Here is a 16,976-nt window from a genome sequence, read left to right on the forward strand (position 1 = left end):
TAGGCACATAATTGTAAATGTCTCTTGCCGTGAGACACTGAATAAGTTGAAAGACTAAGAGTTATCCATCCGAAAATGTAAAAGCGAAAACCGGAAGGAATAATAATTAGGGAAACAAACATGCAAAACATACAATAAATTTAGAGTAAATTACACAAATGGTTCCTATGGTTTGGGGTAATTTGCACGTTTGGTCCATAACTTCTTTTTTTAACTTGGAATCACGGAATGTCCTTACAGTTTGTTTTTGTTGTGCGTTTGGTCCCTGTCATACTTAAAAAGACTATTTTATAATTGATTTTTTAAATTTATTTAAATAAGGTGAGGTAAGTAAAGTAAAGTAAGGTAAGATGAAAGTGGGGTTGAATGTGTGTTTATTTAAATAAATTAAAAAATCAAAGCTAAAATAGTGTTTTTAGGTAAGACAATAACTAAACATGCAACAAAAACAAACATTAGGGGTCTTTCAAGTTAAAAAAATAAGTTAGGGACTAAACGTGTAAATTACCCCAAATCATAAGGACCATTCTTGTAATTTACTAATAATTTATGTGGAATAAGTAGTTGGAATGATGGATGGTCGGATGAGGATGAGAGGAGTTGACTCCAACGCCTTCTCGGTAGAAAAGGGGGAAAACCCAATCTTCTATACGAGTCTCAACAGAAGTAGGGTTGTTATTCGGTTTTCGGTTAAAACGGTTCGGTTTTATTTGTTTTTTTTTTACATTTTAAATCTAATCATAACCAAACCGAATAAAGTTTGGTTTAATTGGTTATGGTTTATTCAGTTCGGTTTAACGGTTAAAACGAAAAAAATTCAGCACGTAAAAATAAATATTAAACTAAAAGAAAAAAAAACTTACTAAACTATTACCAAACAAAGAAACTACATTAAATATATAAAATATTATATTTAAGTTGTAAAGATAGGTTAATATAATTTTAATTGTATATGAAAATTAAAGAAACGACTAAAGGTTATTTGGTTAATTTGTTTTTGTTTTTTAATACAAAATATAAAATAGTTACAACTTTATAATGGTTAATAGCTAAAAAAATCATAGAAATTTTAGTAACTAATCAGTGTGTGTGTGTATATATATATATATATATATATATATATATATATATATATATATATATATATATATATATATATATATATATATATTTTATTTGCTTTAACCAAAACAATGAAATTTAAACAAAAAACCAAACCGAATAAAATATCTTTATTCGGTTAACCAAACCAAGTTAACCAAAAACCAAATAACCCGAACCAAATAAACCAAACGTCATTTGGTTCGGTTTGGTTATTCGGTTTTGGTTTTTTATGACACCCCTAAACATAAGGCAAAAGGAAAAAGAGAGGTGTCCGAGTGGGATAGAAGACAAGTAGGAAGTGTGAAAGAAAAAGAAAATAAATAACAGAAAAAGATAAAGAAAATTAGATTCCACTTTATCTAAAAAAAAATATAAATAATCAGATTATTTTTATAGGGTTATATACACTAAAGTCTTAATATTTTCAATTGTTTGACAAGAAAGTCTTAAACTTTATTTCATTTACAGTAAATCCCTAGCTATCGATAATTTTTGACAAGCTTATCATTTTTTCTGGTTAGTTGGTAATTAGGATTTTAATTTATAAAAAAAGTTTATGACTTTCTTATCAAATCATTGAAAAAATTAAGATTTTAGTATATACTCTTGATTTTCCTACAAACAAATAATTTTATCAGTCTGGTGAGACCCAAGCTGAAGAATTTTTAATTGTAATTTCCGTCGCATCACCACTATTTTTCTTAGCATCATCTTTACCTTCTTACAATCACAATCAAGGGAAACAAATGCAAAAAAGAGATCGAAAAGAGGGTGAGAAGACTTGTAAAGTTTGCTTCTTGGTTCGCCGCCAAATATTGAATTGAAAAGTTGAGACAAATTGTACAAACACAACAACACACGTCTAGTCAAAAGGTTGTGAATGTGGATAAAGGGTAAGAATGACAGTTTCAGATATTCCAGTTTCTTAGTTCTTCATTTTTAGGACTGTAAAAAGCCAACACAATCTTGATTCTTTCTTTATTTCTTGACTATCTTCGTTTTTTTAATGTTGATTTGTTGAAATTATATATATATATATATATATATATATATATATATATATATATATATATATATATATATATATATATATATATATATATATATAAAGTAAACCTTAAGGATTTCAATAGGATCTAGCTCACCAGAACATGCACCTGTAACTTTTATGCTTAAAGATTATCATACCATTAATTTCTAACAAAAAAAGATATATATATATATATATATATATATACACACACACACACACATTAAAATCCTAATATTTTCAATAATTTGATAAGAAAGTGCAAAACTTTATTTTCTTTTACAGTAAAATTTTAATTCACGATTTGATAAAAAAATCATAAACTTTATTTTCTTTGAGACTAAAGTCTTAATTACCAGCTAATCAGCAAAAAATTAGTAAATATATTAAAAATTGTCGGTAGTTAGGATTTTCCTATTAAAAAAAACAAATTTACGATTTTTTTATCAAATCGTTGAAAATATATATATATATATATATATATATATATATATATATATATATATATATATATATATATATATATATATATATATATATATATATATATATATATATATATATCTTCTTTTTATTTTAACACTAACCGCTTCTATTTAGTTTTTGTGCTTAGTCATATCAATTTATTTAACCTGATTGAAATCTTATTTAGTTTTTATGCTTAATCATATCAACTTATTTAATATGATTGAAATCTTATTTAGTTTTTGTGCTTAGTCATATCAACTTATTTAACCTCATTGAAATCTTTGACCGTTTTACCTAAATTTGTTTATTCATTGTCTAGTTTAACATGGCGTGAGTTTTTTTTTTTTTTTTTTTTTTAATTATTTTGCGCGTTTGGTTCCTAACTTATTTTTTTAACTCGGAAGGTCCTTACTATTTGTTTTTGTTACGCGCTTGGTCCCTATCTTACCTGAAAAGACTATTATGCCCTTGATTTTTTTAATTTATTTAAATAATCACTCCCCTAATCCCATCCTTTCACCTTACCTCACCTATCCCATTATTTTTTCCTATTTAAATAATAGTTTTTTTAAATAAGATAGGGACCAAACGCGTAACAAAAATAAACAGTAGGGATCAAACGCGTAACAAAAACAAACCATAAGGACCTTCCGAGTTAAAAAAAAAAATTATGAACCAAACACACAAATTACCCCAAACCATAGGGACCATTCGTGTAATTTACTCTAGAAAAAATGGCTTATTGATATCAATTATTTAATTTCTACTGTGGTGATAGTCTTTTTCTTATTGCGGCCTTTGGGCGGAAAACAACCCCTACAAGCATCCCAAGCGCCGTATTGACGGAGAGGCCCATCGTGTCGACTGCCAAATACGACCCCACCCGACCCAAATCTTCACTTTTAATCTGGAAAGTGCGCGAACGTCTCCGGAGAGTAGTATAACCGACAATATCATCGTCTCTTCCAGCGATCCGTTGACTTAGCGGGAACTTCTGTCTCCTATCCGGTAAGTCATTTTCTCCTCCGTTACTTCTTCCGAACAGATCGGTGTTGTTGTTGATTTGATTTAGATCAGTCCGATTTGTAATAGTTGAGTTAATCTGGTTTGATTTGCAATTAATGTAACTAGATAATGCAATTTGTGCTTTTCCAACCTGAATAATTTGAAGTTTGCTTGCCTGCATTTTGCGCGTTGGTTGTTTCTAACTGTTTCTGCAATTATACGCTTGTGCATTTGAGATCATCTGAGTTGTTGTTCATGTACACGATAGTTTTTGAGTAAGAAACATAAATGAATTCTATACAGATCATACAATAAGAAAGTAATTCACTCTTGAATCGCTGAAATTTCAGATCACAAAGAACCAAATCTACGTCACCTCACTAGAACATCTCTTCAAGTGAAAGAAAAACTTCATGCATTTATCATTTATGACTGTCGGCTAATTATTCTTACCAGTAACATTACTTACTTCTAGATCCGTTTGTTTATAATCGTTTTTGCAGTTGTACATTTGCAACCAGAGATTATTATAGCTTGTTCAATTATGAGAGTTTTTGTTGATCGATGTATGATTACTCATGTGGATTTCTGTTTTTTTTTCCTTTTCTTCTGCATTTAGAATTCCAGTTGCAAAAAGCCAAAAAGATATGGTTCTAGAAGGAGTGATAACCTCCCCTCATCGTAGGTCACAGACACCATTCTCTTCACCTTCAGTCAAAAAACAATACATAAAAGAAGATGAATTGGGTAGCTTCTCAACAGTTATCAGGAGACATCGCTACCTACTAACTGCTCTTGTACTTCTTGCTGTCCTCTGCACTGTGTATCTCTATTTTGCTGTTACTCTAGGAGCCGGGGACATCTGTTATGGCTTAAACCCAACTCAAAAGGCACTGTGTCAAGTCAAACTAGCCAAAGAATCAATTGCCAAAAGAAAACTAAAATTATAATTTCACACTAAACCACCAAACAAAATCTTGTATCTCCTTTTTCTGCTTGTATGATGAATGGTGATAATGTATCTAATTCTATTAGTTTTACATTTGTTACATTGATCTAAGAGAAATGTCGATTTTCATGAATAGAAATGTGCGATTATTTAATATAAAGAGTTGTCTGAAACACTTGGGTACACAATGACACATAATTTACTGAACAATATTTAGTTCTTTAAGCCATGCGGTGTGCAAAGGACACGGATCTTGCTTCCCTTGAGCGATTGCCTTCTCTGAGAGTGAATAGAACCACCCGTTTCTCCATTTGAACTGCAAAATTCATTACCACTTTTTTAGAGAATGAACAAAGCTCAAGTATATCAAGAGTCCTAGTTTTTATTTCCAAACTAGAGACAAAAATGAGACTTATGTGTTATGTTGGCTTTGATACCATGTTAGGTAAATGTGTGGAGTCATAGATTTTCTTTGCAAAAGAGGACAAAACTTACCTCTTTCACTGCTGTAGGGAAGTGTGAAACTGCTCGAGCATAAGCACATAACCTTTCCTCGACCCCTTCTTCAAATACAATGCCTTTCTCTGTGGCTGCTGCAGATGCCAGTTCACTTATGAGGCTACCAACCTGAAAAATTAGGCAAAATTTTAGATTGATGATGGTAGTATAAAATCTCAATTAATTTGTTTATTGTTAGTGTCCCACATCGGTTACACTTACATATGGCTCCTTAAAAAGTTCAACTCTATATAATATATATGGTGGAGTCAAAGTCAACCTTGTGACTTATATTGACGAAGGTAAAGTTACCTCAGAACGGAAGTCCTTTTCTACAGCGCCTACAGTAGCTCCAGGATGACGAGCTCCAACAAGCATGAATGCCGATATCCATATAAGCTTCTCTAGCATTTGCTTCTGAAATGGTTCTTTCTCAAGTACCTGATTTCCATATTTCCTTAGTTTCTTTTACATAATTACAACTTCAACTCAAAATTTACCTTGCAAGAAAGACCTCCAGCGCGTAACCTATCAGCAACAGCAGAACCCCATTTCCCAAATGAAGCAGTCAACCCCTCGGGATTCGTATCGGTTATACCATCAATAGGAGGCTCACCAAGCTTCGCAACAGCAAAATACGCCAACACTTGATCAGCATCACCTAGACCTTTACTTTCGAACCATGGCGACAGCATCCCGTTCTGGAAAAACACCAAATCTGCTAGATTGTTATGATCCAACTAAACCAGAAAAACACAAGAGAAGAAAACGAATAAGTTCTAATTATCGAACCGTTCCAACGGGATTGAGGAGTGGATTGAAGAACAGCGTCTAGATCATCGTTCCTAGTGCACACCAGTATCGGGCCTGGGAAATCGATCGGGACAGGCTCGCCTCTCTTCACGAGCAAATCCTCGCCGGCGCCCATCTGTTGTAGGGCTTTTCCGACACGGCCACCGCCTACGATGATTGAGGGTATTACTTTTGTGGCGGTGGTGGCAGCCATTGAGGTTGTTGGTGCTCTTGATGTCGATGATGGGTAAGATTGGAGTTTGGATTTGAGATTAAGAAGTGAATTAGGTTTAGTGGAGTGGGAGTGGTACCAAAGAGAAGAGATTGTAGTGGTGGTTGTTAAGTTAGCCATTGTCGTTGATGATGCGAGGGTGAGGGTGCAGTGGGTGCCATGGATGGGGTTTGTTTCGTGTGTATTTCTTTGTTGAGACGAGGCAGAGAGAGCCACTCGTTTGTAGGATGGCATATCCGGTTCCGGTTGGCCCACAATCCATTTCATGACAATTTCGATTTTCGGGTCCTGGGGTAACTTAACTCACTAGGGATAGTGTAAAACTTTTTTGAGCCTAATATTATCAAGTTATTTACTAAAGTCTAAAATGACCATGAGAATTTTTGTTTATGTATTCTTAGATATATTTTTCTTTGACATAAAGCAGTATCACTTTCAATATTCGTGAGGAATATTGATCCTTCGCAAAAAATGTTTGAAAGATGCTAACATTACAAAAACCCATATAAAAAGAGCCACTAAGGAATCACAAGTCACATTTTTTAATATTTTGTTTATTACCGATGCACCGTCTTACAATTCACCAAGGATTTAAGATTGTTACTTACTCTATTTAAAGGTCGGGATTTTACCAAATTAGTGACTTATATGATCTTTGCAATATGATTATCGGCATTCTTTGATCCCTTATATTAGCGAGGATGGTGATTATTTATTTATTTATTTGGTAAAAGATGAAAAATAGGTCAAGGTGATATACGTAACAACATGGGGTCTTTTTAGTGAATAACTCCGTGTTATAATAATTACAGCCTAATGGTAATAATTTATTAATAACCACGTGCTAGATGTGTGAACAATTCCATTTATCCAATTTGGGCCCTACAATGAGATTGGATTTCATAGGATTAGCCTGATTCGGACATTTGGTTACTACTAGTTTTCCGATTTTTAGAGAGAACCAACCCAACAACCGGTAAATATTAGTTAAAAATGGTCAAGAGTCAAGACCAATCCTAATATATATATATATATATATATATATATATATATATATATATATATAAACACACACACTAGGAAACTTATACGGGCCGGCGCTAAAGAACTCATCGGTAAGCTAGTTTTACATAGATTTTAAATGATAAATCTAATGTGAAAGGCTATAAGAAGTCCCAAATTTAATGTGTGGTAAATATTGTCAAGAATTTGTTGGGATCATTGTTAAAACAGATTTAGAAATCTAAGAAAAATGTCTCATGTGTCCCAAATAGCAAGAATGACTCATTTTTATGCAACAACGGAACATGATCATGTTTTTTTTATATGAAGCAAAGTTTCTTTTGCCTTCTAGAAGCAACCATGTGGTCAAATACATGACTCCTGCAAAAAAATTAAAAATAGTTAATAAAATTGGCAAAAAATTAAGCATAGTCCAAAAACTTAAAAAGACTATAATGAATAAATGCTATCAACTTAAAATGGTCATAGTAATTATCAACGTCAATTGTTTTTGGTTCACAAGATTCCTTTGTTCTATCACCAAAGGGTATGTTGTACAATCAGTTTATTTAAAATACTTTCTATTGGTCATCAAAGTTGCAAGCTTTAAGAAAAGGGAATAACTATTGAACATCAAAGTTACAAACTTTTAAGAAAAGCGGATAACTATTAAGCTCTAATCTTAAAGCTCTATTATTACTTAAGATGGTTAAATTTACATCAACGCAAAAAAAACATTTCAACATTTTCCAATTTATGCAACAAAGTTTTCTTTATACAAACGTTTGACAAGCCTCTGTTGATAAAAGAAAAATGAAGGTAAATGAGATCAAGAGCCAGTGTTATCCCCATTAAAAAGAATGGTAATTGCAATACTGGTCAAAGAAATGAAAGTATTGTGCTATAATAAACATATCATGGAAGCTATATCTGCTGTTTGGTGAATGAAAATCATATGCAAAAGATGACTCCCTTTGGATATAATCAAACCGTCTATACTTCCATGAAGATGCTTTGCAATAAAGACACAAGAAAAAAATAAATGAGAGAGTATCTTCTTGATTTCAATGATTAGCCTAATATAAATTCATATAGACTACAATATTACATGTTTAATCAATTAGAAAACAAGAAAGGTAGATAATAACAAAGTGACATAAGAGTGACCAGGCAAGTCAACCTTAGTATTGAATCCATTTGTGACATGGTTAATCGCAATCCAAGTGACTGACCAAACCACTCTACAAAAAAAAATCCATAAAATAAAATTTTTAAACCAAAATAAACATCGCCAACAGTCAACAGACATGAAAATGAAAACCATATATAATATACTGCTACTTATCATAACCCGTATCATACATTGTAGAGAGAAGAGATGAAGTAACAGTGAGCATCAGACTAAAAATATTTAAAAAAGAAAAGCTCATAACAGGAATAAATGAATCTAGTATTTAAGCCCTTTACCTAGATTGATTACAGATTAACATTCAAATAAGCAACAAATAATATAGTTGTAATTTACCTTTTTAATTGCTACATTCATGTTATAATTAGCAAATTATAGGGCTGGCTTGTATGAAAGTTGCAGGAATATGTATAGTGCCTCTCCATACATACATACATGAGTTGTCTCAAAGATTCATGGTTTTTATAGAACATTGAATTATTATCTGAAAGTTGTTGAGCCTCCTTGTAACCCTGTAAACATTCACACCACAAATAGGGTCAGTTCTAATAAAGGTATTTACAACTGTGGTTACCTTTTTCACTTATTTTCGTTTCTGTCCATAGAGAAAACACTCTTCATCTCAACAAGCTCATGTTATAAAATACATTTAACATAGATAGTGAAGGTTTTAACACATAACTCATAATCATATTAGATAAACTTTTCATCATTCTCCTGAATGCAACAAAATCTACTTTTGTAACACTTACATAAGGTGGTTATGATGGATTCCTAGCTAACTTGGTAAAATTTTCAACAAACCATTAACTAAATCCTTAATTACATATATTTTAGTTTTGTTTTCTCTATGTTGTTCAACTGTATCTCCAATACCCCCTTTCACCCTAATGTGTTGTATCTCAATGGAACATTTTTAGTTAAAAAGTAAGCGAACGTATTAACAACTCATACCATCTTTACGAGCAAGGCACACACATGAAGACGGAAACCTTGCTCCGATAATCAAATATTCTGAAACTCAGTGAAGCAAAAGATCAAACACTTGGTGTGCAATGAAAATCCAACACCATAAAAAATAAAAACAAATAAAAAGCTAAAAATTAAAAGAAGCTTGAACACAAAATTGTGTATACTTGTAAAATACAATAACCAAACCTTGAAAATCTATGAAAAAAAATCCCATAATTTATCAAGTTGCTCTCACCTATGGTCCCAAGAAACCAAAATCACATAAAAGACTAAACACACACACACAAACAAAATAAAAATAAATAAAAAAACAGAAGTTTCACTGACAGAAAGCGTTGTCACTAATAAAAAAAGGAAGTAAGCACTTGGGGATGATGATGAATAGTTAGTGATGGTGGATGTATTTTCAACATATTATTTACCTTGAGAGCCAGCATTAACATGGAAAACAGGAATCACTCTGATAACGTGTTGCAAAGACGTTGCGACATCATTAGGCCAGTCAAAATAATAAATCGCATCAATGAATTTCAAATATCCGTTTTTAGTTTTCAAAAGTAAAACTTAATTGTTTTGGTAGAAAAAGAAATTTGGATGTACAGGAGAAGGGGAGAACCTGAATCAATGAATCTGATATGAGGTTTCTTCTTCTTCTTCTCAACCATCGATGACCAGGAGAAAATGATGAGGGTGAACGACACCTTCAATTTATAACATATGATTAATTTGTCTACAAATTGTTCATCCATAGAAGCTATTTTAGACACCCTATTCATGTTAGCGCTACCTTGGAGCAAAAAGGGAAGATAAGAAGAACAAGTCGAAGATGGAATAAAGCTCGGACCCTAAATTTAAAACCCAACGAAACCTAGAACAAAACAACCTGTAATAGCGGTGTATTGTATTGATTGGTCTTAATTTTAAATGATTGTTTTTGCTACAAATCAACAACAAAAGTAGAACCTATAAACTGGACCATAACAGGGTACTCATCAGTAGGTGAAACATGGATGTCCACCGGCAACGTCAACTGCCCAAGGGGACAAATTTCCCATCTTGAAAAACCAATTTCGGTTAGGTTATGTGGTGATGCTTTAAATCAATGCTTATACAGAGATTCTAGAGAGAGAAAAAAAATACAAAGAGAAGAGAGAATCAATTATTTGAAAATGAGAAAAAGGAAAAGACAATAGAGGATCAATTATATAAAGCTTTAAATTTCAGTCGGTGTAGAATACAGAGAATAACGTGTCATGAGAAAGAGATGCCGAAGAAGGTGACTCAGCCGCCAATCATAACAACTGGCAAGCCTATAAGCATCTCTAAGGCTACAAGCAAAACCGACACTGAAGTCTCTTGCTGCGTGAGGTCAAGATGACGGTAGGGGTGAAGCAGGCAGCCACCAAGCTTACCAGTATATGACGTCAAGGAAACTTACCACCGTATAAGTTCAAACTGGTCGCCAAAGCCTTCTTGTTGAGGGAGGGAAGAAGCTTGTCGACGTGGACATAAGCAAAAATCTTCAATATATATATATATATATATATATATATATATATATATATATATATATATACACACACTAGTGACGTTTTAAGGGTCGTGCTCAGCACGACCCCCGAAGGGTAATTTTGGTATTTATTACCAAAAATTAAAATTAATTGTTATAAGAAGGGAAACATGAAATGAAATTATGAGATTATAGCTGTGATGATTTAGAAAGTATAATGTTTCAGTACAAAGAAATGAAAGCAGATGCTCAAGTACACAAATAAAAGGATGTACATTGTTTTTTCTTACATTTTAGCTAAATTCTTTAGGGTATTTTATCAAGTAGGACAACATGACTTCTTGAGAGCTCATGGTACAAATTAATACAGTTCTTGAATTAACTCCTCAAAATGTTGGTAATATGTGGGTTAGCTTAGATTCTTTGAGTGGTATGTGTCCACCACTTCAGTTTCTATATTCAAAAAAAGAAAAACATAAATGGTTAAAGTAAAAGATAAAAAAAACCAAATATGGCAAAAATGAGGTAAAATAATTAAAAGAAGAAAAGTCAGCAAAACTCATCTTTCCAATTATAACGTGAAACTCTAAATATATTACCAAGAAGTGCAATAACAAAATGTTTATGCAATCTGTTTTCAAATAATAGATTTCATAATAAGACTTTTGAAAATAATACACAATAAAACAATTGTAAATAATTGAACATTATGAAAAAGAAAAAAGAGCCCATTCCTTTTATTTAGTGTTGTTAGGAAAAAACAATGATTAAAAATATTTTCCAAACAAGTCATGCCCTATGAACTCGGAGCAGTTTCATTGAAATCCATTAAATTCGTAATTTTATGTCAAAGAACTCATGTAACAATTGCCAACAACCTCAACAACCAAAGTAGATTGGTGAGATGGGGCAATACAATGGAGAGAGAGGTTAATACCAAGGAAACTTCAATTAGGACTTAGGATCATGAGATCTATGGTCATAGACAAATATTATTTCAAAAAATTCTCCCAGGTCAAGATTTTTGTCACTGGTAGATTACTTCTGAAAATTCATGTAGGGTATATACCATCCCTTCATGCGCTTAGGCCTTTTAAGGGCTTGATATAATAATAATAATAATAATAATAATAATAATAATAATAATAATAATAATAAAAGAACCATAAACTTCAGTCATTAGTGCAACCAAATTAGGTGTTATGTCGCTTATTTCAAAACCAAGATACATTAAGCTTCTTTGTGTATTTGGCAAGGTCGTAAATCATGAGACTAATTGTCAAAATTATTTATGGAAATTCTAAAAAGTTTGGAAAAAAGAGACCATTAAAGATGATTATAAAGCTTATACTCATGTTGAGTGTATCACTGACCAAGCAAATAGTAATATAAATTATGATCACAATAATTAGAATTTGTAACTTGAGTATTCTCCTAAAACCATGGAATAGAGTTCATGGTAAAAGATGGTTCCCTTAAATAATATTAAAAAACTATCGGTATTAAGATGTGAATAAGTACAAGGTGCGGAAATCTACCTTTTTACTAAGTTATGAATCGATCCTCATCACCGCCAATGTCTACTTTCGTAACGCTAGTCACCGAATCCAAACATGGACATCTTTGGATGATTTCTTTAGGCTTCACCAAAGAGATAGTTATGAATAGATAAAGTAATGAACATACAAAATGTATAGATAAAGAGTACATTTTACCCTTTAGCTTCACTAAAGAGACAAGCTCAATAAAAATTTCACTCATCATTTTGTGGATTATTAAGATTACGATAAGTATACGAGAACGGTATTATTACTTACATCACAAGATAAAAGCAACCAAGTTGATGAAGTCTTCTTTTATGTCTTAGTTGATGCCAAATATCCTTGTCTTCCACCAAAAAAAATCAAAAAGTAACTGGTTAGTGTTTCTTTATATCAAACATTTTTTTTTGTAAAAAATACACATGTACATTGCTATTATGAGTATAAATTATTCTATTTTGTATGGATTGGTAAAAAAGAGTGAAGTACATCGTTATTTCCCACAGTTACGTCTTTTCCTTTTTCGAATCTTTTTCAGCTTAATCACTAAAATTACTAAATAAATGGAAAGATATGGCTTCTTCAATCGGATGGCCTTTTTTTCGAGTTTTGATAATGCATCGTCTTTAGACCACATGCTTTAAAATCAAACCACATTTGATTCTTAAGAAAGATTCATACTTATAGATATCCTAATCATTAATTGCAGATTGATCATAGTCCTTATATTAATATTATATACAGTCACATATGTATATGTATCAAGTATCAAAATACAAGTTAAAACCCTTTATTAAAGTGCAACTCTCCTTATTTGGCAGTTTCTTTTTAAATCGATTATAAAGATCAATACCTCATAAAGTTGGTGAATTTGGATTTTCTTTTTATGACCAATCGATGAACCTAAACACAAAATTATGAATTATACGTAGAAATTAGGATTAGAACCCAAATTTGCAAAATCAGATTACATTAGACCAAAAAGGGAATAAAAAATTAAGGTTACCTCATATCCGACCTTGTTCTATTCAGATTCTTCAATCAGAATGTAATACGTATCAAGAGACAATCATCCCTTGCCGATTCTAAAGTCGAATCACTCGGATCTGTCCATTACAAAAAATAGGATCAGTGCAATAATAATTCTAGAAAGCAAAAAGAAAATAAAATTGAAAGATATTATAATTTTTGTGAAAAGAGTTGATAAGCAAGAGCGAGAAGGCACCATTAACGTGTATTTAAAAGCTGCAACTTTAACCAAAGCAAAATAAAAAACGCATTAAAAAAATTGGAGATAATACCTTCTTGCAGGTGAGCACATAGGCTAATATTTAGACACAGTCGATGATACACTTTCGCAATTTTTCTTCTTTGATTTCTTAAAACACAAAACCAAACAAATTAGAAATCGAGAAAAAGGATATGGAAAAATTGATTACCTTAATTTAAGCTTCCATGGAATAGATTTGTCATTGGTCATGGTCTTTAGGATAAATTCTGACTTCACCAGGCCCTTCCTTTTCATCTTCAACATCAATCATGAAGAAACAAAACCATAGAGAGAAAAGACGAATGGAGGTGTATTGAGCAGTCGTAGAAACATTAATTACCAGAACAAAGGATATATGAGTGCCACGAAAAACAATTAAGAGGGAACAACAACAAAGAAATTATGGAAATGGGAAAGAAAAAAACAAAGATTAAATCCTAAAAAAACAAGTAACAACAAACATATGAAATGATACGAACCTTAAATACATGCAGTCGGTGTGACGAAGAAGTCAAGAAGGTGAGTCAGCCGAAATCAATAGGAGGTGGCGGTAAAAGGGGATCCAAGAGTGGCAATAAGCTTGGGGGAAACGCTGCCGCCAAGAAGGAAAACCCACCACCAAGTCTTCTATCTCATCGTGAGATCAGGCTTACCTGAAGCAAGTAGATAGGTACCTTCAACAGCAACCAAACGACGTCGTTTCTAGAACTCAGTGTCCCGTCATACGATGTATAGCTCAAGTTTAAGCAAACAGCTTACCACTGGATGACGGAGGCGTGATTAAGCAATCAACCAGCTTACAATGGTGGCATGATGAGTGGTCGGTGAGGAAGCTGCTTATCGACGTAAACCGGTTAATCTTCGAGAAAAGGGTTTCACATATAGGTAAATGATATATATATATATATATATATATATATATATATATATGGGTAAAGTGAATATACCTAACAACTTTATATAAGCTTAGATACCTAACTCCATAATACTACATCAGTTTGTATCATATTTACATTGTAATTGTCTAAGGTTCTTAAACTTCAACCCCATAACTTGATTACTTCCAAAATCTTTGGACTTTCACCAATATCTTTCTTTTACATCACGTCTTTCTATCGAATACCACCTGATGGGCTTCATATCCTACCGCTACAAATGAAAGGATGTAGGAGAAATATAATGATGAATTTCCATTTTTTTTTAAGTAAATCAAGTTTAGGGATGAAGTTTAAGAACCTTGGATGATTGCAATGAAATTTTAATGCAAAATGATGTAGTTTGATGAGGTTAGGTAAGGTACCTAAGCTTATATAAGGTTGTTAGGTATAATCACTTTACCATATATATATATATATATATTGTAACGCCCCGTTCCTGGTACGTATTTAATTCAATTAAATGTTCTTTTGGGAAGATCTACTCGGCGAGTTGTAGCCCTAACTCGTCAAGTAGATGTCGAGTGGATGCGGGCTTTAAGTGATCTACTCGGTGAGTCCACGGCTGGACTTGACGAGTAGGCCAATCAAGAGGAGACCCTAATCCTTAGGGTTTGCACCCTATTTAAACGACCTTACAGTCCACCCTCAGCCCCCATCACCCTTAGAGCAATCCTTATCGAAACCCTAGCCTCAATTGGCGAGTTTGAGTGATTTATTGCTTTATGAAGGGACTTTTGGTGCACTTTGGAGTAAGTGGAAGAAGGGAGAAGTTGAAGAGGTCAAGGAAGAGGATTTAGTTCCAGGACACATTCATTTGTGGTCATCCATTCTGGTAATAAAGTTTCAATCTTGGTTATTTATCTATTAGATCTTGGTTGTCCCTAAATTGTTGCTTTTAAGCCCTAAAACCCCAAATCCTTGAAGAGAAACCTTATGGTTGGGTTATACTTCAGATCTGGACTCTCATTACGTTCTTGAAGTGTTAAGTTTCGGTCATAATGGTGATTAAGGTCCCTTTTGAGCTTAGAACCCATTAAGAGCTTAGTTTGGGGCATTTGAAGCCTCTAAAGCTATTCATGCACGTAAAGTTTGCAACTTTACATGATAAGCATGCCCTAGAAGCTTGGATCTGTGGTTTAGATCCGTTGCATGGCTCAAATTAGGTCTGTACGGAAAAAAGGACTGGATGTACTCGGCGAGTAGAACGATGGACTCGACGAGTCCCATAAAGATAGCCGTGGACTCGGCGAGTTAGATGAGCAACTTGGAGAGTCCGATGAAGATTGCCTTAAACTCGACGAGTTGTTCTTCAACTCGGCGAGTCAGATGAATTTGGACTTAGTATGTATGCACCGAGGAAGAACGCGTCGAGTCTTCGCTAAGCTCGATGAGTAGAAACGGGTGTAGAACTAGAACAGATGGAAGGGACTCGGCAAGTGGGCAAGCCAACTCGGCGAGTCCGGTCAACCAGGAAGTTGACTTTGACCATGATGTTGACTTTCACCAGGGGGTAAAATAGTCATTTTACCCTAAGATTAGTTATCAGTATCTGACTTAGTGTTTATGGGGATTGTAGCCGGGGAGTTCCGGTTCAGCAAGCATACTTTCAGCAGTTACTTCGAGGTGAGTTACCTTCCTGTAGCGGTGGATCTAAGGCCACAATGCCGACCCACTAATAGGAATTGTATGATTAGATGATCATCTCTATGATATTCATCTACAGTTGCCACTACCTGTGTTATGTTTATGTGTTTGTACGATATGATGCTATGTGCTAGCAATAGTAGGGGAGATAGTCCCCAGATTACCGGCCAATAGGGCCGAAGGGGCAGTCATGCCCAGCCATGCTAAATAGATTATGTGATACGTGTTATGTGGTAGTGGTAGGGGTGAAATAGTCCCCAGTATCCGGTCGAAAGGACCGAAGGGGAGACCAGCACTCAGATATGCTAGTCAGTATCCGGTCGAAAGGACCGAAGGGGAGACCAGCACCCAGATATGCTAGTCAGTATCCGGTCAAGAGGACCGAAGGGGAGACCAGCAACCAGATATGCTAGTCAATATCCGGTCAAAAGGACCGAAGGGGTAGGTCGAGCACCTAGATATACCTGACAATATTTGTATGTTATATGATTATTTGGTATGCGGTAAGTTGGGGGAACTCACTAAGCTTCGTGCTTACAGTTTTCAGTTTTGGTTTCAGGTACCTCTTCTCCGGAGGGGAAGGAGCTGGCGCGGTAGCAGCACATCACACACACGCTTTGTATTCCGCACTATGAGATCTTCCTGCGGATTTGTACTCTGACTTTATTATGTTTTTATAAACTGGTTTCCAGACACGCACATATTTTATGGAATGATTGATTGGTGAATGTTTTATTCTAATGTTTTGCTAAGTATACGTATTTAAAAATGAATTTTTTGGCTCGAATTTTCGGGATGTTAAATATATATATATATATATATATATATATAT

At 33.5% G+C, this 16,976-nt stretch overlaps 2 protein-coding genes across 3 annotated transcripts; one reads left to right on the forward strand and one right to left on the reverse strand.

Annotated features, from left to right (window-relative positions):
* The first annotated feature begins 3,451 nt into the window (after positions 1 to 3,451).
* LOC145042657 (uncharacterized) lies at positions 3,452 to 4,656 on the forward strand. Of its 2 annotated transcripts, none has more exons than XM_078991116.1 (2): positions 3,452 to 3,610; positions 4,235 to 4,656. In XM_078991116.1, the coding sequence occupies exon 2, from the start codon at positions 4,255 to 4,257 to the stop codon at positions 4,555 to 4,557; it is 303 nt and encodes a 100-aa protein (XP_078847242.1). In that variant the 5' UTR covers positions 3,452 to 3,610; positions 4,235 to 4,254; the 3' UTR covers positions 4,558 to 4,656. The 2 variants fall into 2 exon arrangements, with proteins under 2 accessions (XP_078847242.1, XP_078847241.1); XM_078991115.1 differs by having other exon boundaries at positions 3,455 to 3,610; positions 4,227 to 4,656.
* A 23-nt stretch (positions 4,657 to 4,679) lies between these two features.
* LOC145042656 (nuclear protein) lies at positions 4,680 to 6,278 on the reverse strand. The gene is made up of 5 exons (XM_078991114.1): positions 5,847 to 6,278; positions 5,555 to 5,772; positions 5,367 to 5,495; positions 5,052 to 5,183; positions 4,680 to 4,872 (listed from the first exon to the last, which is right to left on the reverse strand). The coding sequence occupies exons 1-5, from the start codon at positions 6,196 to 6,198 to the stop codon at positions 4,756 to 4,758; spliced, it is 948 nt and encodes a 315-aa protein (XP_078847240.1). The 5' UTR covers positions 6,199 to 6,278; the 3' UTR covers positions 4,680 to 4,755.
* Between the last annotated feature and the right edge of the window lie 10,698 nt (positions 6,279 to 16,976).

The sequence above is a fragment of the Lactuca saligna genome, chromosome 4 (assembly GCF_052625555.1).
Source record: "Lactuca saligna cultivar CGN05327 chromosome 4, ASM5262555v1, whole genome shotgun sequence".
In the NCBI taxonomy this organism is placed as follows: domain Eukaryota; kingdom Viridiplantae; phylum Streptophyta; class Magnoliopsida; order Asterales; family Asteraceae; genus Lactuca; species Lactuca saligna.

What these genes read in the sequence shown, in the direction of transcription:
- LOC145042657 (XM_078991116.1), top strand. Translation starts at nt 4,255, where the DNA reads ATGGTTCTAGAAGGAGTGATAACCTCCCCTCATCGTAGGTCACAGACA.
- LOC145042656 (XM_078991114.1), bottom strand. Translation starts at nt 6,198, where the DNA reads ATGGCTAACTTAACAACCACCACTACAATCTCTTCTCTTTGGTACCAC. An exon ending in CTGGAGGTCTTTCTTGCAAG is followed by an intron (nt 5,496 to 5,554) that starts GTAAATTTTGAG and finishes TATGGAAATCAG; the next exon opens with GTACTTGAGAAAGAACCATT. An exon ending in TCCCTACAGCAGTGAAAGAG is followed by an intron (nt 4,873 to 5,051) that starts GTAAGTTTTGTC and finishes TGAATTTTGCAG; the next exon opens with TTCAAATGGAGAAACGGGTG.